General features: G+C 30.7%; 2 protein-coding genes across 2 annotated transcripts; both read left to right on the top strand.

Annotated features, from left to right (window-relative positions):
* Window positions 1-7,922: 7,922 nt before the first annotated feature.
* LOC133702777 (stemmadenine O-acetyltransferase-like) lies at window positions 7,923-9,272 on the top strand. The gene has a single exon (XM_062127095.1). It carries the CDS (start codon window positions 7,923-7,925, stop codon window positions 9,270-9,272), a length of 1,350 nt encoding a protein of 449 aa, XP_061983079.1.
* Window positions 9,273-21,813: 12,541 nt separating this feature from the next.
* On the top strand, window positions 21,814-23,169 carry LOC133702776 (stemmadenine O-acetyltransferase-like). Its single transcript, XM_062127093.1, has one exon. The coding sequence runs from the start codon at window positions 21,814-21,816 to the stop codon at window positions 23,167-23,169; it is 1,356 nt and encodes a 451-aa protein (XP_061983077.1).
* Window positions 23,170-25,752: the final 2,583 nt, after the last annotated feature.

Below are 25,752 nucleotides of genomic sequence, written 5' to 3'. Positions count from 1 at the left end.
ATAGAGAAATGGACAGGGGATCTAGTGCGAGTTTCCTTAATGAAAAATTACATAACTGAAATTCCTGCTAGCTATTCACCAAGATGTCCCAATCTTTCTACTTTATTGTTATCTCAAAATTACATGCTGCGGTCGATTGAAGGTTCTTTTTCACTGAATGGACTCGCAGTTCTTGATCTTTCTAATACAGGTATTAAAAGTTTGCCAGGCTCCATATCTAATCTGGTGTGCCTCACTTCATTATTACTCAGGAGGTGTCAACAGCTGAGGCATGTACCAACATTAGCAAAGCTTACAGCTTTGAAGAAGTTGGACCTGGTTTACACACAACTTGAAGAATTGCCTGAAGGCACGAAATTGTTGTCCAATCTTAGGTATCTTGACCTCAGTCATACTAGACTAAAACAGCTGTCTGCTTGGATATTACCTAAACTCTGCCGTCTCCAAGTTCTCAGAGTTCTCTTGTCATCGGAAACTCAGGTCACTTAAAGGAGAGGAAGTAGCATGCTTGAAGTGATTGGAAGCTTTGGAATGCAATTTTTGTGATCTCATTGACTTTAGCAAGTATGTCAAGTCTTGGGAAGATACACAGCCACCGAGAGCTTACTATTTTATAGTAGGACCTGCGGTTCCTTCTCTTTCTGGAATACACAAGACCGAGTTAGATAATACAGTTCGGTTGTGTAACTGTAGTATCAACAGAGAAGCAGATTTTGTGACACTTCCAAAAACCATTCAAGCCCTGGAAATTGTGCAATGCCACGACATGACGAGCTTATGTGCTGTTTCTTCAATGAAACATGCAATAAAACTAAAATCCTTGGTAATTTGGGATTGTAATGGAATAGAGTGCTTGCGTTCGTTGTCCAGGATCTCCGCCGAAACACTCCAAAGCCTTGAGACTCTATGTCTTAGCAGTTTGAAAAACTTGTGTGGCCTCTTTAGCAGACAAAGAGCTCCTCCACCACCATTTCCATCCAACGGTACCTTTTCCATTCTCAAAACATGTAAGATATTCGGGTGTCCAAGTATGAAGGAGCTGTTCCCTGCTGGCGTGCTGCCAAACCTACAAAACCTGGAAGTGACTGAAGTCGTAAATTGCAACAAAAGGGAGACGATAATAGCAGGAGGAGGAGGAAGAATCATGAATGAAGAAAGCACTTTTAGTTTAAGCAACACTTCTGCTGTTAGCAGCACTGACATCAGTCTCCCAAAGTTGAAGCTTTTGACATTGATATGCTTACCAGAACTGCAAATCATTTGTAATGATGTAATGATCTGTAGTCCCCTTGAAGAAATCAATGCAGTTGACTGTCTGAAGCTAAAGAGAATACCGATCTCGCTTCCCCTACCTTGTCTTCAAAAAATCTCGCTTCCCCTACCTTGTCTTCAAAAAATCAAAGTCAAGGCATATCCAAAAAAATGGTGGGAATCAGTGGAATGGCGTTATTAAATACTAGTGAAGGAGGAAAGGTGTCCAAACTGGCACACTTCACTCTGTTTTTCGCTCTGCCTCTCACTCTTGAGTCTAAATTGTTCAAGATTTTATTGTCATGTAAACAGTTATCTAATGGCATTCTAGGTTGCTGCCTGCCACCAACTTTCTATTTTGATCTTCCATGGTTTTATAATTTTCTTTTCTTTTGACCGTGCATTGTTTTTTTTTTATATATTTAGTTAAATGCCAACTTACCTCTCAGCTAAATTAATAATAACAAAAAAAAAAACCATTATAAAAATACGATATTTTCCTTGTTAATTTTTATTTTTATTTTTTGCTTTTAAAAATGTTTTATCATTCGATTGTACATTTAAAATGAAAAATAATTTATTTATTCCCTATTAATTTAATAATAATAAATAAAATTTATAAAAAGATCTAAACTCCCTCAATAGCCACCGTGAAGTTTCTTGGATGAAAATGCAAAATTATAATTATATTTCTAGTGAATAATGATTTCACTGATAGCTTTTATGAAAATCCTTCGTGTTTTAAATTTTGTTAATATAAATAATAAATTATTATCAAATTAAATGAAATTATTTTATATAGAATGAAAAAAAGTGATCAAGAGAAAAGTTCTCTTTTATAAATTAAAATTTCGTTGGACATGCTATTTGGTTGTGTCTTCTTAATCTTGGATATGGACATAAGAGGCATTTTAAGATTAAAATTCTCTCTTTGGATTGTCTTTAATTTCCCCAAAATTTATTTTCCATCTTATTTTATATACACAAACTATAATAACATCACTAAACATCCAATTCAAATTCAAATATCCTTATTCAAATAAAGATATCACTATTATAATTAAGTGATCATAAAATTCAATCATTTAGTTTATATCTCCTACATGGTCATAAAACACTTAAGGATCATATACTTGAAATAAAATTAAATAAAAACATATAATTGAATATTATACCTAAACTAAAATAATATAAGGTATTTATTTGTTAAAGTACTTATAATAAGATTTGCTAAAATATTTATTATTATAAATAATCAATTATTTATCCAAAAGGTTTTATTGCGTATCTTTTTATGCAAATAAAATAATATCAATAAGTGTTGCATAATTCCAACAACATCTTATTTAGTTGTATTTCTAAATAAAGTTCATGAACTTTAGGAAATATAACTCAATATCTCTATACTATAAGATAACCTAGCTCTAGAATATAAAGAAAACAAAGAAAAAAAAATATATGGAAACTAAAGAGAATAAGCTAAAAAACTAAGGTGAAGAAGGGCTTGAAAATTTATAAAACACTCTTTCATTCAATTTTTTTATAATAGATTTTGAAACTGAAATTGATATATATAGAGTAAATTATGACAACTAAAATTAATTCTCTTTATTTATCCGCTTTACTTACCTATCATAAAATAAAATTAACTTAACAGTTTTTAGGTTTAAAATATGATATTTTTGTATTAAATAAAAAAGTATTAAGGTTAAAGAATAAAACTATATATTCAAACATTGTACATGGAAAAATTAATGAGAGGAATAAAATAATTATTTTTAAGCTTAAAAAAAATTATTTTACAAGTGAACTTAAATCTAAGTATAAAATAAGCTAATAAAAAAAAAAAAAAGACAATTCTTTTTAAAATCCAAGATTCATGGCCTGGCGGCCATGCCAAGTTGAGCGGGTCTGATCGAGAGCATGTGGTTTAAGTCCGAAGTGATTGATGGATTGAATCAACTTTTGTCCCATTGAAGAACAAAAATCTGGTTTTGGATAGTGGTTGACGAAGCCTATATAATTAAGACGCTCTCATGCAGTAGAAAGAAACCACATCAAGAACATCTCTTTATGCATTAGAACATCTGCTTTTGTTTAAGTCATCTTCTTCAATATGGACGTCAGTATCATTTCAAGAGAGCTCATCAAACCCTCTTCGCCATCCATCCATCACCTTTTACCGTTCAAGCTGTCCCTTTTGGATCAGCTTTTACCCACAACTTATGTTCCAATGGTTTTCTTCTACCCAAGAAATAACAATCAAGATTTCAAAGGTTTACAAATCTCAATTCAACTAAAGAGATCACTGTCCCAAACACTATCCACCTTTTACCCTTTTTCTGGGAGGGTGAGAAACAACTCTATTATAGACAACTACGAGAAGGGTGCTCCATTTGTTGAAACCCGAGTGAAAGGGAGTTTGTTCGATTTTCTTATACAACCTCAGCTAAATTCACTGAATAAATTTCTTCCATGCCAACCATTCGGCTATCAATCAGATCCAGAAGCAACACCACAAGTAGCCATACAAGTTAACACATTTGATTGTGGTGGGACGGCACTCGGTCTCTGCTTTTCACACAAGATCATCGATGTAGCTACGGCGATTGCGTTCCTCGACAGCTGGGCAGCCAACACACGAGGTCATTACCATGAGCAAATAAATCCTGCTCTTTTTGAGGCGTCATCCCGATTTCCACCGCAAAATGAATTATTAGTTCAACTTCCTTTGTGGGTGACGGAAAACTATTTGTTCAAAGAAGGAAATGTGACCAAGAGATTTGTTTTTGATGCCGATGCCATTGCCACTCTAAGGGCTAAGGCTAAAAGCAAACGTGTGCCGAATCCATCTCGCACTGAAACACTGACTGCCTTTATTTGGAAATCATGCACAGAAGCTTGTAGGTCGTTATGCGCTCTGCCAAGGCCGTCTGTCTCTCTACACGCAGTGAATATAAGACAAAGAACAAAACCTAGCTTTTCAAGATACTCTATTGGAAACCTATGGTGGCGTTCACTGACAGCCTGTGAGTTGTCTGATACCAAGATAGAGTTGAATGATTTGGTGAGCTTAACTAGAGAATCTTTCACTAATATAAACGATGATCTCCTCAAGGATTTCCAGGGTGAGAACGGGCTTCAAGGCATATCTAAGTCCTTGCTGAAACAACTGGTGGGGATAGGCTCCAGAAACCCAGAAATATTTTTATTTTCTAGTTGGCTTAACTTTGATTTAAATGATGTCGATTTTGGATGGGGAAAACCTATATGGGTGGGTCTTACAGGAGAAGTTGGACGCCCTTCAGGGTGGGCGAATATTACTTTCTTCAAACAGACTGGACGAAACAATGAAATTGAGGTGTGGATGATCTTAAATGAAAAAATAATGTCTGCGGTAGAGCGTAACCCTGAGTTCCTCGAATTCTCTACTCCAAATCCTAGTATTTTCATGCCTCATGTATCATCTTAATTAATATATAATTGTTTTTTGATATTTCTCCGACTGCGAGTGCTCTAAGCCTTATGTTTTCATGGATTTGATGTTCTTTTCTTTTATTTTCTTTCTTTTGGGTGGTTCTGCTCTTCTTATGCTCTGCTCTTTTTTGTCATATTTTCTTGTGGTCACAAATTCTATAAGGCTGCAGATAGGCCTTCTGTGGTCGCTGAGATTTTTAGCTTTCCAGGACAGTAGAGTTTTAATTTCACGTTCCTCATGATAAATAATGGATCGATCATGTGTGGGCAAGCTTTTTGTCATCCTAATCTCTCTTCACTTGAATCTGAATTTATTGTTCTACGATCCAAAATAGCCAATTACTATATAGCTGTTCTCCGATACTAGTAGGCGGATCCAACTTTTTCCGACGTTAAAAAATATATTCAAAGCGACAATAATATGAGATAACTAGACTTAAATGAATTAAAATATAGTTGGGGATATTAACCGAATGAATCCATAAAAAAAATTAAAAAAAATTAAAAAATTTAAAATTTAATAACCTAATGTAAAAGATGAAAAAAAAAAACAACAAAAAAATATAGTGTTAAATAAAAAAACCTGAGTAAGCTCGAGATAATTTGATAAACTTACAACCCGTGATATAAGATGCATATCAAGTTCAAGTAATGATGGAAACTGGCTGTCAGAAATAATATTTACAATTATTTTTTTAAACTCTCTAAAATATATCGATGGAATAAATTCATCAATAATTCTATTTATAATAATTAAAATATATATTTTTTAAAAAATGTATTGAACATAAAAAAATAATTAAAATAATTAAATTTGTATAAAATTCAAGTATGTAAAAATAAATTATCTTAATATAAAAGCCAAATATTTATTACAAATTTATTCGTTCAAATACAATGCAACTAGAATAAAGACAGCACTGGAGAAGGAGGCTAGTTGTCCCCAGGACCAACGGGTCAATAAGAGGGTGCATATGTACCACCCAACTGTGATCTAATATCCATAATCATTCGGCGAAGTTCTTCATAATCTGCAGAGAGTTGTTCATATTTTTCATTGAGATGGGTCGTACGTTCTTGCACTTGATCTAACAAGGCCGCAAACTCTGAAGACTGAGTGCTAGGTAGCGATTGTGAGCTCCTAATGATTGAAACATTACATGTCGTCTGTAAGTTCTCAACCCTAGTGTTGGGAGTCCGTACTCCCAATTTCTATCGGGTCCACCAGGCGATCCTCCCTCCAACCACAAATCTGGATCGAAATCTGGGTGGGTCGAAAGATCGTCCTCATATCTCTTTTTCAACCGACTGTTATATATCTCCTAGAAATAAAAAAAATGAAATCATCAAATTCAAGAAAATAATAAGTTAAGAAATAAAATGGTTGCAAACCAACGTACCACAAAGTGTTGAACTTGGTTGTCGACGAACTGATGCACAATTTTTCTTAGAGTAGTAGGCTGTAAGAAAAAAATATTGTTAGTTAAATATATTTATAAATAACAACAAATTAATTTAAAATAGATGTGGTTAAAATAAATCTTACTATCCGCTTCGCATTGCAAAACGATCAGAATGGAGCCACTGGTGTGCGTGGTAACCGAATCATGAATTTGTCGGCTATGGTTCCCTACACCGGACTATGAGCATCATGTGAAACGCTTGCACATCACGTGCTTAATATATTGTACCTATACATTCTTCGGGATGTATACTGGCCTGAAATCCTTCCAAACCGCCACTATACATTCTTTAGGATGTATAGTGGCCTGAGAGAACGCTTTCTCTGGCATATTTTTTAGATTTGTTTTGCATCTCATATAAAAAATCACGCAAACTATATGGCACAAACATATTATATATGAGTAAATGACATATGAGATTTTAATATTTAAAAATAAAAAAAATTATCGTATTGTTTTTTATGTTACCTAGTTGCAACGTGCTTCTCTCAAACCCTTCTCGTAACATTATTATTTGCTCTATTCCACTCAAATTTAGACTTGTAATAAAATATTTCAATAAAGTAAACAAATTAACATAATAAATAGTAAAAATTTTAAGTTAATACTAACCTTAAATCTTGTAAATCATGCATCGACATGCGGTTTTCATTTAGGATGTTTGGAAATTTGACTTCATTGAAACAATGAAATTTCCATCGATGATTTAAATGCTGATGTTATTATTCAAGCAGCCTCAGTGTTTGTGAATCTGAAAATTGATAAATTTAATGAAATATTGTTGGTTCATAAATTGCTAAACATAAACCAACTCAAAGCAAAACAAACTTACTTTGAAAGGTCGTCTTTCCACTGTGTCTCGTACTTTTGGGTGTATGGATCCCGCTGTGAAGGGACACCGCTTGTACGTTGGGAAACCGCACTTGAAGAGACAACGTAATGAGTCGACGCATGTGCTCTAGGTACCTTTTCTTGGTCGGCTCCTAATGACACGTTATTGTCATCATCACTACTAGAAGAACTAACTGCAATCTTGTGCTCACGACATTCAATTGATTTTTCCCTATGCATCTACATAAATTTACAAAAAATAAATAAATAATTTCAATATTTTTTTAAAAAAATAATTTTGTAGCACCTTCCCTCTACTGGAACAACCCAAAATTTTTAACCCTACAAATTGATAACATATATGTTCCAAACCAAATGATTTTATTTTATTTCTACCAACAATTTTAAATAATACAATTTCATAGAAAATTCTCATTTTCTATGTGATAATATTTTTATTCCTAAATTGACAAGAATTTTTTGTAATTAAATTTAATCCTATATATTAAATTGACATTGAACAACAAATTTGATGATGACAATTAAAATTTAACAAAACAATAAAACATTATTGCAATATAGACAAAAACAAAGACAAAAAAAATAATAATACAAAAATAAATATAGGCATAAAGAATGAAACATTATTACCTTAATGGCGTGCTTAATTTTAGAGTTGAACTTTGTGTGTTAAAAAAAAAATGAAAATACATTATTAATAAATCAAAGCAAAGAAAAAAAACAACAAGAAAATACTTCAAAATATTCACCACATATACCTGTTTATTGTCTTCAGAGAAAAAAGCCTTAATTTCTAGCCTTGATGTTGAAAGAAACCACATCAAGAACATCTCTTTATGCATTAGAACATCTGCTTTTGTTTAAGTCGTCTTCTTCAATATGGACGTCAGTATCATTTCAAGAGAGCTCATCAAACCCTCTTCGCCATCCATCCATCAACCTTCACCGTTCAAGCTGTCCCTTTTGGATCAGCTTTTCCCCACAACTTATGTTCCAATGGTTTTCTTCTACCCAACAAAAAACAACCAAGATTTCAAAGGTTTACAAATCTCAATTCAACTGAAGAGATCACTGTCTCAAACACTATCAACCTTTTACCCTTTATCTGGGAGGGTGAGAAACAACTCTATTATAGACAACTACGAGAAGGGTGCTCCATTTGTTGAAACCCGAGTGAAGGGGAGTTTGTTCGATTTTCTTATACAACCTCAGCTAAATTTGCTGAATAAATTTCTTCCATGCCAACCATTCGGCTATCAATCAGATCCAGAAGCAACACCGCAAGTAGCCATACAAGTTAACACATTTGATTGTGGTGGGACGGCACTCGGTCTCTGCTTTTCACACAAGATTATCGATGTAGCTACGGCGATTGCGTTCCTCGACAGCTGGGCAGCCAACACACGAGGTCATTACCATGAGCAAATAAATCCTGCTCTTTTTGAGGCGTCATCCCGATTTCCTCCGAAAAATGAATTATTAGTTCAATTTCCTTTGTGGGTGGCGGAAAACTATTTGTTCAAAGAAGGAAATGTGACCAAGAGATTCGTTTTTGATGCCGATGCCATTGCCACTCTAAGGGCTAAGGCTAAAAGCAAACGTGTGCCGAATCCATCTCGCACTGAAACACTGACTGCCTTTATTTGGAAATCCTGCACAGAAGCTTGTAGGTCGTTCTGCGATCTGCCAAGGCCGTCTGTCTCTCTACATGCAGTGAATATAAGACAAAGAACAGAACCTAGCTTTTCAAGATACTCTATTGGAAACCTATGGTGGCGTTCAATGACAGCCTGTGAGTTGGCTGATACAAAGATAGAGTTGAATGATTTGGTGAGCTTAACTAGAGAATCTTTCACTAATATAAACGATGATCTCCTCAAGGATTTCCAGGGGGAGAACGGGTTTCAAGGCATAACTGTGTCTTTGCTGAAACAACTGGTGGGGATAGTCTCGAGAAACCCAGAAATATTTATATTTTCTAGTTGGCTCATGTTTGATTTAAATGATGTCGATTTTGGATGGGGAAAACCTATATGGGTGGGTCTTACAGGAGAAGTTGGACGCCCTTCAGGGTGGGCGAATGCTACTTTCTTCAAACAGACTGGACGAAACAATGAAATTGAGGCGTGGATGACCTTAAATGAAAAAATAATGTATGAGGTAGAGCGTAACCCCGAGTTCCTCAAATTCTCTACTCCAAATCCTAGTATTTCCATGCCTCAGGTATGATCTTAATTAATATGTAATTGTTTTTAAATATTTCTCCGACTGCGAGTGCTCTATGTCTTATGTATTCATGGATTTGATGTTATTTTTTTCTCTTTTCTTTCTTTTGGGTGGTTCTGCTCTTCTTATGCTGCGTGCTTCTTGGTTTTGTTAGACTCCGTTTGTTATTGGGGTGGCTAAAGAAGTCATCGTGTAATATTTTTATGCTACTATTTTGAGTTTTATTATCCGTCCACCACGCAATATCAAGTCATATTTTCTTGTGGTCACAAATTCTATAAGGCTGCAGATAGGCCTTTTGTGGTCGCTGAAATTTTTAGCTTTCCAGGACAGTAGAGTTTTAATTTCACGTTCCTCATGATAAATAATGGATCGATCATGTGTGGGCAAGCTTTTTGTCATCCCCGTCTCTCTTCACTTGAATCTGAATTTTTTGCTCTAGGATCCAAAATAGCCAATTATTAGATAGGTGTTCTCGGATACATAGTGAATCGGATCAAACTTTTTCAACGTTAAAAAAATATATTCAAGAAATGATAATGTAAGATAATTAACCGGGGTTAAATTAACTAAAACACAACTTGAAATATAAAGCTGAAAAAACCAAAAAAAATTATAAAATTTAAAGTTTAAAAATCTAATATCAAAGATGAAAACCAAAAAAAAAACCCTTCAAAAAATACAATATTGAAGAAAAAAACCCGAGTCAGCTTGGGGTAATTTGACGAACCAACAACTTGTGATATGAGATCGGAATAAAAAAAATTGCAAAAGGATGACCTAGAAAAAAACTCAAAGTTCAATTAAAAAAACTAAAAAAGAAAATCTAAGTTAGTTTGGGTTAACTTTACCAACCTACTCTCATAATAACCAAATAGTAAGAAAAATAAAAAATAACAAAGCTTAAGGGCAAATAACTTAATGCAAAATGTTGAAATTGAAAAACAAATATCATAAAAAATCAAGGGAAAGAAATTTGAGTCAACTCGGATTAACTCAACTCACCAGGAACACATGACATGAGATGAAGATAAAAAAAAACAAATTAGATTTTCAAAAGAAAAGCCCAAGCTAAATAAAAAAAATATTGTGAACAAAAATGCAAATTGACCCAAGTTAGCTTGACAAACCCGCGCTTAAAATAACAAAATAGAATGAGAAGTGAAAAAATAATAAAGCACAAGGAAAATAATTTAATGCAAAATGATGAAATTAAAAAAAAAATGATAAGAAATTGAGGAGAAAAAACCGAGTCAACCTAGGTTAACTCTGCTGACTGGCCACTCGCTACATGAAATCAAGATATAAAAAAAAATTAGACTTCCAACAGAAGGACCTAGCCAAAAATACTGAAATTAAATAAAAAACATTGAGTAAGAAAACGCAAGCTAACCTAGGTTAACTTGCACTCGGGATAACCCAATAGAAAGAAAAGTGAAAGAATCACATAGCTTAATAATTTATCGCCAAAATATGAAATTGGATAAAAAATCAAATTGAAAAAATGCCCAAGGTCGAAAATAAAATAAACCCAAACTTCAAAAAGCTTCATAAGTCAAATAAACAGTAATGCAAAGGAGGACCATAATCGAAAAGATTACAAACCGGAGGATACAATTGCTTTTTTCGAAGTTTAGGCGTGTCTTTCTAGGAAATGAGAGAGAGAAGAGAGAGAAAAAACCTTTATTGCAGCCCAACCAGACCTCTTCCATAAGCATGCACCATATCACTGGAAAGAGGATGACGAGCCGCTTCTAATGTCACGGTGAAAGCAAAACTTTGACCACAATACATTCCACCACATGCCACTTGAATGGCATGGAGGCCATGAAGCGCTAACGCATGTCAATAGCTGTTTTAAATGATATTTAAAAATTTAAAATTATGAAAATGCCCCCGACAAAACCAATTGAAAAAAAAATCAAAACACCCTTACAAATAGCCTTTGTTTTGTTAAAATGCAAGGTTAATTTCATCATTTTACTATTTTTTTTTTAAGAAAAGACAAAGAAACCCCTCTATGCATGTATATTTCTTTCTTTTTCAAAGGCATGACCGTAACTTAATTGTTTATTTTTTTGAAAAAAGATAAAAGAGCCCCTCACCCAAAGATCTTTTTTTTTCTTTTAAGAGAAAAATAGTCATTATACTATAACAAAAAAACATGTTAGGACCATTTTGTCGCTAATTAATTTTGCAATGACTAATGAATCCCATGTTAAAGACATTTATACCCCAAATTTCAATCTTAATTAGTTTTTTTGGTAAGGCCAAAATCATATTTACATTATTTCAATCCACTGTTTTTGTGTTTAGAGTCACAATTAAAGATTGAGCTCAGTTACTCTTTTTTTTTAGTAATTATAAAAAAATTGTAAATTATTTGTTATGTAGTACTACATAGACCAGTCAGTACACCTATGCTATGTCATAATTAGGGGATTCATGGATATAGGGTTTGAGTTAATTGTATCTAATCTAACTTTTAATATTTTATAAATTATAAACTCCACCGATTTAAATTTTTTTTATCCGATAAAGTTAGATATATTAAGTCAGACTAATTTTTGTGTGGATATTAAAGATATCCACAAGTTAGGCTTGCTAATTTTCATGGGTTGAGTTTAATTAGAACTGAAATTTAAGCTCAATAAATTAGCCAAAAACATGTTATAAGTTATAAAAAATACTTTAGGCTTAATACTCAAATGAATCAATTGACTAAAATGAAAAAATCAATAAAAAAAAGGACTTAAAATATAAAATATAGAGAGACAAGAGAATAAAATATTGAAGGGGGAGAGAGAGTATTCATGCCAAGGACTTTCTAGAATATAGGGTTGCATTATTAGTAAGGTTGTATAGGATATATAAGTTGGGTCATGTATGATATTTATTTCTTAGATTTTTTAACCCAATTTTATATATAATATCCACATTATCTAACTTTGATAGGTCGGTTCTAGTCAGACAAGACAAATATTGTAAAGTGATTGAAGTTGTTTTTTTTTATCCTAATTGTTTCTCAGTACTTCTTTTTTATAGAATTCTAAATATACTTGGAGGTGTACTTGCAAAGAATAGTTTATAAGATTAATGATTGGTACACAGAGGCTTGTAGCTCAGTGGCCTTGGCAGGCTTTGCCCTGCCTGAGTGCCCTGGTTCGAGCTCTCATGTGTACCCAGCACATGAGGGTTTAACTGCTGTGGTCAATTCGTGTGACTTGTTCCGCCCCCGTCCCGGGTTCGACCCTCTATGTGTACGCCTGTCACCCCCGCGGTGCCTTACTTGCTCCTGGGCTTGCAGGATGTCCAGCGGGCCGTGGGGAATAGTCGTGGTGCGCGTAAGCTGGCCCGAACACCCCACGTAAATAAAAAAAAAAAAAAAGATTAATGATTGGTCAATTAATTGGAAAAAAGTACCTATTATTTTTTGTCTTCAAATCCTTTAATAATTGCCCTTTTAATATTATTATTTGCACTTAAGTTATTGTTGTTGAAATTGGAGGATTAATTATTCCATCAGAAATAACTTGTAAATACTTATTAGACCTTAAGAGATTTTTTTAATAATATATTCCAATGATCATAATAACCATGAAATGTTTTATTCAATAAAGTTTTCGAAAGCTATAGTTTATTTATTTATTTATTTATTTTATAGGAGTAGTTGTTATTGTAAAAGAAAAATATTTTGTTATGTTTTAAAGCTGCTATTACTTATGTGTTTTAGAGGCTGATCGATATGCTACCATAGAAGATGACTGTTGTTGCTATAATTTAAGGTTTGATCTATTACATGAAAGGTGGCGACAAGTGCTACGAAAAGAGTCATTTTTATTGTAGTTATAGATTAAGAATATTCTTCATAAAAATCAAAACCATAGTTTATTGTAGTTATCTTAATATGTTTTTTTTATTTGTGATAATCTAATTATAGAATATTATTTTTATTTTTAAAAAATTAAAAATTAACATAAAAAATTATATTATTAACTCAAAAAAATATTTATATTATATTTACAATAAAACTCAAATTTATGACACTAACTAAAAATAAAAATATTAAAAGAATAATTTTAATTTTTTATATTGCTAAAAAATGCTTGTATATAAAAGAAGAAAATGTATATTATTCATTTTTTTTCTTGAAAAACTGCAGAGGACCTCTAAGTTTTTTTTCTTCCATACTCATTATAAATTTGAAAAATTAATCTTTCAGTTTTTTTTATATAAAAATATTGCATTTGAACAATAAATTCTTGTTTTTATTATAAATAAACTTCTTTTCACTTTCTTTATAATGGATTTTGAAATCAAAATTAATATAGAATAAATTATGACAACTAAAATTAATTATCTCTATTTATCAACTTTATTTACCTATCATGAAATAAAATTAACCCAATAGTTTTTAGTTTGAAATTCAAAATACAAGACTTATGGCAAGGTTGAGCCGGACTGTTTGAGAGTGTGGTTGCGGTTGCTTTTCAAAATACTTTTCACTTAGAAATATATCAAAATAATATTTTTTTTATTTTTTAAAAATTATTTTTAAAATCAGCGCATATAAGATAAGTTTTGAAGTATTTTTTTGATTGTCTATTTTTTAAAATTTGAAGTAAAGAAAAATATTTAAAAAAATTAATTCTTTTTAAAAACATTTTTAAAACACAGAAATAAACAAGAATATAGTAATGGAATCAACTTTTGTCCCATTGAAGATGCTCTCATTCAGTAGAAAGAAACCACATCTCTTTATGCATTAGAATATCTGCTTTTGTTTAAGTCATCTTTTATGATTCCAATAACAATATTTTGTTTAGTTAAGTTAAGTTAAAACAATGTAAGCTTAGAATATGATTTGCTGGGAAATTTATTATTGTAAAGAATCAATAATTTGTTTTTAAAGTTTTATTGTGTATCTCTTTATGCAAAGAAAATAATGTCAATAAATCTTTTAGTTGTATTTTTAAACAAAGTTCATGAACTCTAGAAAATATAACTGAATATCTTTACTATAACATAAACTAAGCTCTAGAATATAAAGAAAACAAAGAAAATGATAGAGCTTGAAACTAAAGAAAATAAGCTAAAACACTAAGGTGAAGAAGAGTTTGGAAATCTATCAGATACTTTTTCATTCAATTCCTTTTTATAATAGTAGATTTTGGAATTAAAATTAATTCTTTTTATTTATCAGCTCTATTTACCTGTCACCAAATAAAATTAACTTGATGGTTTTTAATTTTAAAATATAATTTTTTTATTAAATAAAAAATAATTTGGATTAAAGAATAAAACTATACAAACACTATAATCAAGAAATGAAGAAATTAATGAGCTCGAATAATTATTTTTGAACAAAAAAATATTTTATAATAAATTTAAATCCAAATAAAAAATAAATTAACAAGAAAAAAACAAATCAAAACTCAAAACATGAAATTCAAAGTCCAAGACTTGTAGCAAAGTTGAGCCGGGCTGAACGAGTGCATGTGGTTTAACTCCAAAGGCGATGGAATCAACTTTTGTCCCATTGAATGAAGAATAGTGGTTGACGAAGCCTATATAATTAAGACGCTCTCATGCAGTAGAAAGAAACCACATCAAGAACATCTCTTTATGCATTAGAACATCTGCTTTTGTTTAAGTCGTCTTCTTCAATATGGACGTCAGTATCATTTCAAGAGAGCTCATCAAACCCTCTTCGCCATCCATCTATCAACCTTCACCGTTCAAGCTGTCCCTTTTGGATCAGCTTTTCCCCACAACTTATGTTCCAATGGTTTTCTTCTACCCAACAAAAAACAACCAAGATTTCAAAGGTTTACAAATCCCAATTCAACTGAAGAGATCACTGTCCCAGACACTATCCACCTTTTACCCTTTATCTGGGAGGGTGAGAAACAACTCTATTATAGACAACTACGAGAAGGGTGCTCCATTTGTTCAAACCCGAGTGAAGGGGGAGTTTGTTCGATTTTCTTATAGAACCTCAGCTAAATTCACTGAATAAATGTCAACTCCCCGAGTGAAGGGGAGTTTGAACCAACAACTCATGATATGAGTTTGAAATAAAAAAAATTAAAAAATTAATAATCTAGTAAAAAAACTAAAGTTTAATAAAAAAAAGTAAAAGAAACCCCGAGTTAATTTTACCAATCCACTCTCGGAATAACTAAACAGTAAAAAAAGTGAAAAATGACAAATCTCAATGGTAAATAACTTAATGTAAAATGTTGAAATTAAAAAAATATATGATAAAAAAATAAAAAAAAAAATATTCAAATCAACATGGATTAACTCAACTAACTAGCAATACAAGACATAAAATCAAAATGAAAAAAATTAATTAGATCTCCAAAAGAAGGGCCCGAAAAAAAGACCCAAGTTAAAATCTTAATATTTTTTTTATTTGTGATAATCTAATTATAGAATATTATTTTTATTTTTTAAAATTAAAAATTATAATAAAAAAATTATATTATTAACTCAAAAAAATATTTATATTATATTTACAATAAAACTCAAATTTATGACACTAACTAAATATAAAAATATTAAAAAAATAGTTTTAATATTTTATATTGCTAAAAAATGCTTGTATATAAAAGAAGAAAATGTATATTATTCATCTTTTTTTCTTGAAAAACTGCAGAGGACCTCTAAGTTTTTTTTTCTTCCATACTCATTGTAAATTTGAAAAATTAGTTTCATTTTTTTATATAAATATATTGCATTTGAACAATAATGGATCGATGGGCAAGCCTTTGACTTGTTTGTCATCCCCATTTCTCTTCACGTGAATCGAAGTTTTTGTTTTTTTAGCTCTAGGATCCAAAATAGTCAAAGATTAGATAGATAGCATGTGCTCCACGGCTAAAATATATTCAAGTGACGAGACATAATTTTGATTAAATTAATTAAAATATAGATTGAGATGAAAGACTAAAAAAAACCTATAAAAAAAAAGAAATTATAAAGTTAAAGGTTTAATAACCTAATATTAAAGATAAAAACAAAAAAAAAACTTTAAAAAATATAATGTTCAAGAAGAAAACCTAAGTTAGTTAAGGGTAACTTAATGAATCAACAACCCACTAAAATAAAATTAAGATAAAAAAAAATTTCAAAATGATAGCCTAGTAGAAAAAACAAAGTTCAACAAGAAAAAAGTTAAAAAAAAAAACCTGAGTTAATTCAAGTTAACTTTATCAATCCACTCTTAAAATATCCAAATGATAAGAAATGTGAAAAATGACAAAATTTAAGGGCAAATAACTTGATGTAAAATGATGAAATTAAAAAAATATATTATAAAAAAATCAAGAAAAAAAAATCTGAGTCAACCTGAATTAACTCGACTAACCCGCCACATGTTACATGAGATTAGAATAAAAAAATTAGACCTCCAAAAGAAAGGCTTAACAAAAAAGGACCAAGTTAAATAAAATAAAAAAACATTGTGAACAAAAATACAAGATGACCTGAGTTACCTTGACCAATTCGCTCTCAAAATAACAAAACAGAATGAAAGTGAAAAAATGATAAAGGAAATAATTTAATGCAAAATGATGAAATTGAAAAAAAAATCATAAACAATTGAGGAAAAAATTGAGTCAAGTCGGGTTAACTCGACTAACTCATCACTCAAACCATGAGACCAGGATAAAAAAAAATAGACTTCCAAAAAAAAACCTAGCAAAAAAAATTAAAGTTAAATAAAAAAAACATTGAGTAAGAAAATGCAAGCTAACCCGGGTTAACTTGTACTTGGGATAACCCAACAGAAAGAAAAATAAAAAAATCGCATAGCTCAAGAGCCAATAATTTAACGCCAAAGTATAAAATTATTAAAAATAATAAATTTCATAAAAAAAACTAAGGGAAAAAAATCTAAGGCAATTATGATTAACTTGATTGACCTGTTACCTAGGATATGAGATCGTGAAAACTCAATGAAAAGGAAAACACAAAAAACAATGAAGCTAATGGCTTAATAATCAAATTTCAAATGATGGATTTGAAAAATAAAATTAATTTTCAATAAGAAACTGCCTTGTTGGAAGGCAATTACAAAAAATAACAAAATAAAATATCTAAATGTAAAATAATTTAAAACTCAAACAATGAAGACCAAACATGGTATAAAAAAATAAATGAAAATAATTAGGGGGCTAAATTAAAAAGTAAAAAAAAAACTAAGAAATGAATAATTTTTTTTTAAGAATGAAGATCAAAACTCAATAAAAAAACATCAATTGAAATTAAATGTTGAGAGGCAAAATTAAAAAAAAAAGATAAAAAAGAAAAGGATAAAAATATAGCAATCAAAAGAATGAGGACTAAAAATAAATTAAACAAATACAATAAATTAAAAGGGACAAAATAAAAAAAAAAACAAGAAAAATATAAAGCACAGAAATAGAGCAAATAAAAGTAGAGGAACCCAAATCGGATAAGAAAATCAAATTGAAAAAATATCCAGGGATAAAATTGAAATAAATTCAATCTTCAAAAAGTATCAAAAGCCAAATAAATAATAATTAAAAGGAAGATCAAAATCGATAAGATTACAAACCGGAGTATACAATTGTTTTTTTGGAAGTTTAGGTGCATCTTTCCAAGAAATGAGAGAAGAAAGAAAAAATTCACTGCAACCCAACCGAACCTCCTCTGTGAACATGTGCCACGTTGACAGAAAGAGGATGACATGCTGCTCCTAATTTTTTGCGACGAAAGCAAAACTTTGGCCATTATACGTTCCCTCACGTGCCACTTGAATGACATGCAGGCCATGCCAATTTTTTATATATAATATTTAAAAATGTCAAGCTATCCTTGACAAAAACCTAAAAATAACAACAAAATCAGTAAAAAAAACACAGAACACCCTTGCAAATAACATTTGTTTTTTTTAATGGACGGTAAATTACAGCATTCTTTTAAAAAAAGAAAAGTTGGAGAAACTCGTTTATGCATCTATATTTCTTTCTCTTCTAAGGACATGATCATAACTTATATGCTCATTTTTTAAAAAAAGATAAAAGAGCCCCTCACCAAAGATATTTTTTTTTTCTTTTGAGGGAAAAACAATCATTACACTATAACAAAAAAACATGTCCGGATTATTTTGTTATTAATCAATTTTGTAATGACAAACGTATCACATAAAAAATACATTTTTACCCCAAATTGCAAGCTTCATTAGTTTTTGGCAAGGAAAAATTTGTATTTACACTGTTTCAATCTATATTGTTTTATGTCTGGGCCACAGTAAAATACTGGACTCACTTAGGTATTTTTTTAATAATTACAAAATTGTAAATTATTTGTTTTGTAGTCAATACACTTGTGCTATGTCATAACTAGGGGTGTCATGGATATACTTGGGTCGGGTTTGAGTTAATTATATCCGATCTAACTTCTAATATCTTACAAATTATAAAGTCCACCGATTTATTTTTAGATATATCAGGTTAGGCTAATTTTTGTGCTCGCTAATTTTCCTTGGCACAGCTTTATTAGAACTAAAATTTAAGTTCAATAAATTATCCAAAAACATGTTATAAGTTATAAAAAAAATACTTTAGGCTTAATACATCAAATAACATAATTGACTAATATAGAAGAATCAATTGCAAAAAAAAAAACTTAAAATATAACATACAGGGAGATATGTGAATAAGAGGTGGAGGGGGGATGAACAAAGAAAAAGAAAGAGAATATTTATACCAAGAACTTTCTAGAATATAGGGTTACATTGGTAGTAGGGCTATATAAGATAAATGGGTTGGGTCAGGTTAACTAAATTTCAAAAATCTCAGCCTGTAACATTCATTTCTTAGATATTTTTAACTCAATTTTATTTGTAATATCTATATTATTTAACTTTGACAAATTAAATTAAGTCAGATAATACAAATATTACAAAGTACTTGAAGTTGTTTTTTCTTTGTCTTAGTTGTTTTTTGATATTTATTTTTTTATAGAATCCTACATATTCTTGGAGATGTTCTTGCACATAATGATTTCTAAGAATAATTGGTCAATTGATTGGAAAAAAATATTTATTTACCTTCAAATCCTTCAATAATTGCCCTCTATCATCAATTTGTTTTGCACATAAATTATTGTTGTTTTAACTGGTGGATTAATTATTTCATAAAAAATGACTTGATAATATTTATAATTTTTTAAAAGATTTTTTTAATAATATGCTTCAATAATCATAATGACCATGAAATGGTTTATTAAATAAAGTTTTTGAAAGCTATGATTTTTTTTTTGTTGAAATGGTTGTGAATATTTTGCTGTGTTTGAAGCTGCTACCACTGATGTGCTTTGGAGGCTGATTACTGCCATGGAAGGTGGCAATTATTGTTGTATTTTGAGGTTGATATACTGCCATAGAAGATGATTATTTATGATAATCTAATTAGAGAATATTATTTTTATTTTTTAAAATTAAAAACTATCATAAAAAAATTATATTATTAACTCAAAAAAATATTTATATTATATTTACAATAAAACTCAAATTTATGACACTAACTAAATATAAAAATATTAAAAGAATAATTTTAATTTTTTATATTGCTAAAAAATGCTTGTATATAAAAGAAGAAAATGTATATTATTCATTTTTTTTTCTTGAAAAACTGCAGAGGACCTCTAAGTTTTTTTTTCTTCCATACTCATTGTAAATTTGAAAAATTAGTTTCATTTTTTTTATATAAAAATATTGCATTTGAACAATAATTTTTGTTTTCATTTTTCTGACTATTTTTTTTAAAACTAAAGTATTATTCTCTTTCTAAATAAACCCTTAGATACTATCTCCAACTCCAAACTTTTTTTCTTATTATATTTAGAAATCTGAAATCCTAAAATTATGATTAGTGGAAGGTATACCAAGTTTTGAATATTATTAATCTTTTGATGGAGAGGTCCACTGGGCCATAATAAGCGAAGATCCAGAGTTTGCACTTGTTAATTTATTATCAAGTCAAGATTCAAGAAATTAACCGTTGACATTTTATGATTCACAAGTGGTCGCCTAACAAAACCTTCCATCGCCTCTCTCCTACGCTACCCTGAGTGGCTCTGCTAAACCATTGATTCTCGTCTGCGCTTCGTTTTCTCCCAGGATTTCTTTTTGTGATTCTTTAACTCTTCCGTAGAAAGTCTTTTCTGGTCAGGTTAGCTATCTTTCTGTTCCTTTATTATAATGGTTTGTCATTCCATTCATACAGGTTCTTTTCACTTGTCGTGGTATATATATCATCACATTTAATAGTTTTACCACATAATATCATATATATATTTACTTTAATATACCGTTAGTGAGTATTTTCCAGATGGATCAACGGATGGAACTTGCTGTTAGAAAAAATCTCATCAGTAATTTTTGATCTGTTATAAAATCATGAGTCGACACATGTTTTAGATGTCTTTTCTTGATCGACATCTAATTAATGACACGTTGTTGTTATCATCACTACTAAAAAAAATTAACTACAATCTTGTGTTCATAACGTGTAATTGATTTTCCTCTATGTATCTACATAAGTTAACAAAAAATAAATAAATAATTTCAATATTTAAAAAAAAAAAAGCAATTCAGCAGCACTTCCTCTTCTTTGTATAGGAACAACCCAAAATTTTTAATCCTACAAATAAATAGTATAAATGCCTCAAATCAAATGATTTTATTTTATTTTTATCAACAATTTTAAATAATTCAATTTTGTAGAAAATTCTCATTTTCTAGGTGATAATATTTTTAATCTTGACAAGAATTTTTTGTAATTAAATTTAATTCTATATATTAAATTGACATTGAACAACAAAATTGAACAACAAATTTGATGATAACAATTAAAATTTAACAAAACAAGAAAACATTATTTCAATATAGACCAAAACAAAGACAAAAAAATTGAAAACATAATACAAAATATAGGCATAAAGAATGAAAAATTCTTACCTTAATGGCATGTTTAATTTTGAAGTTGAACTATGTGTGTTATGAAAAAAAATAAAAATACATTATTTTTAAATTGAAGCAAAGAAGAAAAATAAAAAAAATACTTCAAAATATTCACATATACTTGTTTATTGTGTTGAGAGATAATGCAACAGTAGAGAATTAAGAAGAGAATTTGAGAAAAAACTAAGATTTAGCCGTGAGAAAAAAATGTTTTATGAATGGAATACTATTAAATATTATTATTTTTAATGATGATAACTAAAATTAATTATCTCTATTTATCAACTTTATTTACCTATCATAAAATGAAATTAACCTGACAGTTTTTAGTTTGAAATTCAAAGTCCAACACTTATGGCAAGGTTGAGCCGGGCTGAAGGAGCGCGTGTGGTTTAAGTCCAAAGGCGATGGGATCAACTTTTGTCCCATTGAAGAATAGTGGTTGACGAAGCCTATATAAGACGCTCTCATGCAGTAGAAAGAAACCACATCAAGAACATCTCTTTATGCATTAGAACATCTGCTTTTGTTTAAGTCGTCTTCTTCAATATGGACGTCAGTATCATTTCAAGAGAGCTCATCAAACCCTCTTCGCCATCCATCCATCACCTTTTACCGTTCAAGCTGTCCCTTTTGGATCAGCTTTTACCCACAACTTATGTTCCGATGGTTTTCTTCTACCCAAGAAATAACAATCAAGATTTCAAAGGCTTACAAATCTCAATTCAACTAAAGAGATCACTGTCGCAAACACTATCCACCTTTTACCCTTTTTCTGGGAGGGTGAGAAACAACTCTATTATAGACAACTACGAGAAGGGTGCTCCATTTGTTGAAACCCGAGTGAAGGGGAGTTTGTTCGATTTTCTTATACAACCTCAGCTACATTCCCTGAATAAATTTCTTCCATGCCAACCATTCGGCTATCAATCAGATCCAGAAGCAACACCGCAAGTAGCCATACAAGTTAACACATTTGATTGTGGTGGGACGGCACTCGGTCTCTGCTTTTCACACAAGATCATCGATGTAGCTACGGCGATTGCGTTTCTCGACAGCTGGGCAGCCAACACACGAGGTCATTACCATGAGCAAATAAATCCTGCTCTTTTTGAGGCGTCATCCCGATTTCCTCCTCAAAATAAATTCTTAGTTCAATTTCCTTTGTGGGTGGCGGAAAACTATTTGTTCAAAGAAGGAAATGTGACCAAGAGATTCGTTTTTGATGCCGATGCCATTGCCACTCTAAGGGCTAAGGCTAAAAGCAAGCGCGTGCCGAATCCATCTCGCACTGAAACACTGACTGCCTTTATTTGGAAATCCTGCACAGAAGCTTGTAGGTCGTTATGCGCTCTGCCAAGGCCGTCTGTCTCTCTACATGCAGTGAATATAAGACAAAGAACAAAACCTAGCTTTTCAAGATACTCTATTGGGAACCTATGGTGGCGTTCACTGACAGCCTGTGAGTTGGCTGATACCAAGATAGAGTTAAATGATCTGGTGAGCTTAACTAGAGAATCTTTCACTAATATAAACGATGATCTCCTCAAGGAATTCCAGGGTGAGAACGGGCTTCGAGGCATATCTGAGTCCTTGCTGAAACAACTGGTGGGTATAGGCTCGAGAAACCCAGAAATATTTTTATTTTCTAGTTGGCTTAACTTTGATTTAAATGATGTCGATTTTGGATGGGGAAAACCTATATGGGTGGGTCTTACAGGAGAAGTTGGACGCCCTTCAGGGTGGGCGAATGCTACTTTCTTCAAACAGACTGGACGAAACAATGAAATTGAGGTGTGGATGACCTTAAATGAAAAAATAATGTCTGCGGTAGAGCGTAACCCTGAGTTCCTCAAATTCTCTACTCCAAATCCTAGTATTTTCATGCCTCATGTATCATCTTAATTAATATATAATTGTTTTTTGATATTTCTCCGACTGCGAGTGCTCTAAGCCTTATGTTTTCATGGATTTGATGTTGTTTTTTGTTCTTTTCTTTCTTTTGGGTGGTTCTGCTCTTCTTATGCCCTACTCTTTTTTGTCATATTTTCTTGTGGTCACATATTCTGCAAGGCTGCAGATAGGCCTTTTGTGGTCGCTGAAATTTTTAACTTTCCAGGACAGTAGAGTTTTAGTTTCAGGTTTCTCGTGATAAATAATGGATCGATGGGCAAGCCTTTGACTTGTTTGTCATCCCCATTTCTCTTCACGTGAATCGAAGTTTTTGTTTTTTTAGCTCTAGGATCCAAAATAGTCAAAGATTAGATAGATAGCATGTGCTGCACGGCTAAAATATTTTCAAGTGACGAGACATAATTTTGATTAAATTAATTAAAATATAGATTGAGATGTAAGACTAAAAAAAACCTATAAAAAAAAAAGAAATTATAAAGTTAAAGGTTTAATAACCTAATATTAAAGATAAAAACAAAAAAAAAACTTTAAAAAATATAATGTTGAAGAAGAAAATCTAAGTTAGTTAAGGGTAACTTAATGAATCAACAACCCACTAAAATAAAATTAAGATAAAAAAAAATTTCAAAAGAATAGCCTAGTAAAAAAAACAAAGTTCAACAAGAAAGAAGTTAAAAAAAAAAACCTAAGTTAATTCAAGTTAACTTTATCAATCCACTCTTAAAATATCCGAATGACAAGAAATGTGAAAAATGACAAAATTTAAGGGCAAATAACTTGATGTAAAATGATGAAATTAAAAAAAATATATTATAAAAAAATCAAGAAAAAAAATCTGAGTCAACCTGAATTAACTCGACTAACCCGCCACATGTTACATGAGATTAGAATAAAAAAAAATTAGACCTCCAAAAGAAAGGCTTAACAAAAAAGGACCAAGTTAAATAAAATAAAAAAACATTGTGAACAAAAATACAAGGTGACCTGAGTTACCTTGACCAATTCGCTCTTGAAATAACAAAATAGAATGAAAGTGAAAAAATGATAAAGCTAAGGGGAAATAATTTAATGCAAAATGATGAAATTGAAAAAAAAAATCATAAACAATTGAGGAAAAAATTGAGTCAAATCAGGTTAACTCGACTAACTCATCACTCACAATTACATGAGACCAGGATAAAAAAAATAGACTTCCAAAAAAAAACCTAGCAAAAAAAATTGAAGTTAAATAAAAAAAATATTGAGTAAGAAAATACAAGCTAAACCGGGTTAACTTGTACTTGGGATAACCCAACAGAAAGAAAAATGAAAAAATCGCATAGCTCAAGAGCCAATAATTTAACGCCAAAGTATAAAATTATTAAAAATAATAAATTTCATAAAAAAAAATTGAGAGAAAAAAATCTAAGACAATTATGATTAACTTGATTGACCTGTTACTCAGGATATGAGATCGTGAAAACTCAATGAAAAGGAAAACACAAAAAACAATGAAGCTAATAGCTTAATAATCAAATGTCAAATGATGGATTTGAAAAATAAAATTAATTTTCAATAAGAGACTGCCTTGTTGGAAGGCAATTACAAAAAATAACAAAATAAAATATCTAAGTGTAAAATAATTTAAAACTCAAACAATGAAGACCAAACATGGTATAAAAAAATAAATGAAAATAATTAGGGGGCTAAATTGAAAAGTAAAAAAAATAAGAAATGAATAATTTTTTTTTAAGAATGAAGATCAAAACTCAATAAAAAAAAACCAATTGAAATTAAATGTTGAGAGGCAAAATTAAAAAAAAAGATAAAAAAAGAAAAGGATAAAAATATAGCAATCAAAAGAATGAAGACTAAAAATAAATTAAACAAATACAATAAATTAAAAGGGACAAAATAAAAAAACAAGAAAAATATAAAGCACAGAAATAGAGCAAATAAAAGTAGAGGAACCCAAATCGGATAAGAAAATCAAATTGAAAAAATATCCAGGGATAAAATTGAAATAAATTCAATCTTTAAAAAGTATCAAAAGCCAAATAAATAATAATTAAAAGGAAGATCAAAATCGATAAGATTACAAACCGGAGTATATAATTGTTTTTTTGGAAGTTTAGGTGCATCTTTCCAGGAAATGAGAGAGAAAAGAGAGAAGAAAGAAAAAATTCACCGTGACCCAACTGAACCTCCTCTGTGAACATGTGCCATATTGACAGAAAGAGGATGACATGCCGCTCCTAATTTTTTGCGACGAAAGCAAAACTTTGGCCATTATACGTTCCCTCACGTGCCACTTGAATGACATGCAGGCCATGCCAATTTTTTATATATAATATTTAAAAATGTCAAGCTATCCTTGACAAAAACCTAAAAATAACAACAAAATCAGTAAAAAAAAAAACACAAAACACCCTTGCAAATAACATTTGTTTTTTTTAATGAACGGTAAATTACAGCATTCTTTTAAAAAAAGAAAAGTTGGAGAAACTCGTTTATGCATCTATATTTCTTTCTCTTCTAAGGACATGATCGTAACTTATATGCTCATTTTTTTGAAAAAGATAAAAGAGCCCCTCA

The sequence above is a fragment of the Populus nigra genome, chromosome 9 (genome assembly GCF_951802175.1).
Source record: "Populus nigra chromosome 9, ddPopNigr1.1, whole genome shotgun sequence".
In the NCBI taxonomy this organism is placed as follows: Eukaryota; Viridiplantae; Streptophyta; class Magnoliopsida; order Malpighiales; family Salicaceae; genus Populus; species Populus nigra.
This window is presented reverse-complemented; position numbering and strand designations above follow the sequence as displayed.

Bases quoted from the DNA above. Each gene is read 5' to 3' on its own strand.
- LOC133702777 (XM_062127095.1), top strand. From the start codon at position 7,923: ATGGACGTCAGTATCATTTCAAGAGAGCTCATCAAACCCTCTTCGCCA.
- LOC133702776 (XM_062127093.1), top strand. From the start codon at position 21,814: ATGGACGTCAGTATCATTTCAAGAGAGCTCATCAAACCCTCTTCGCCA.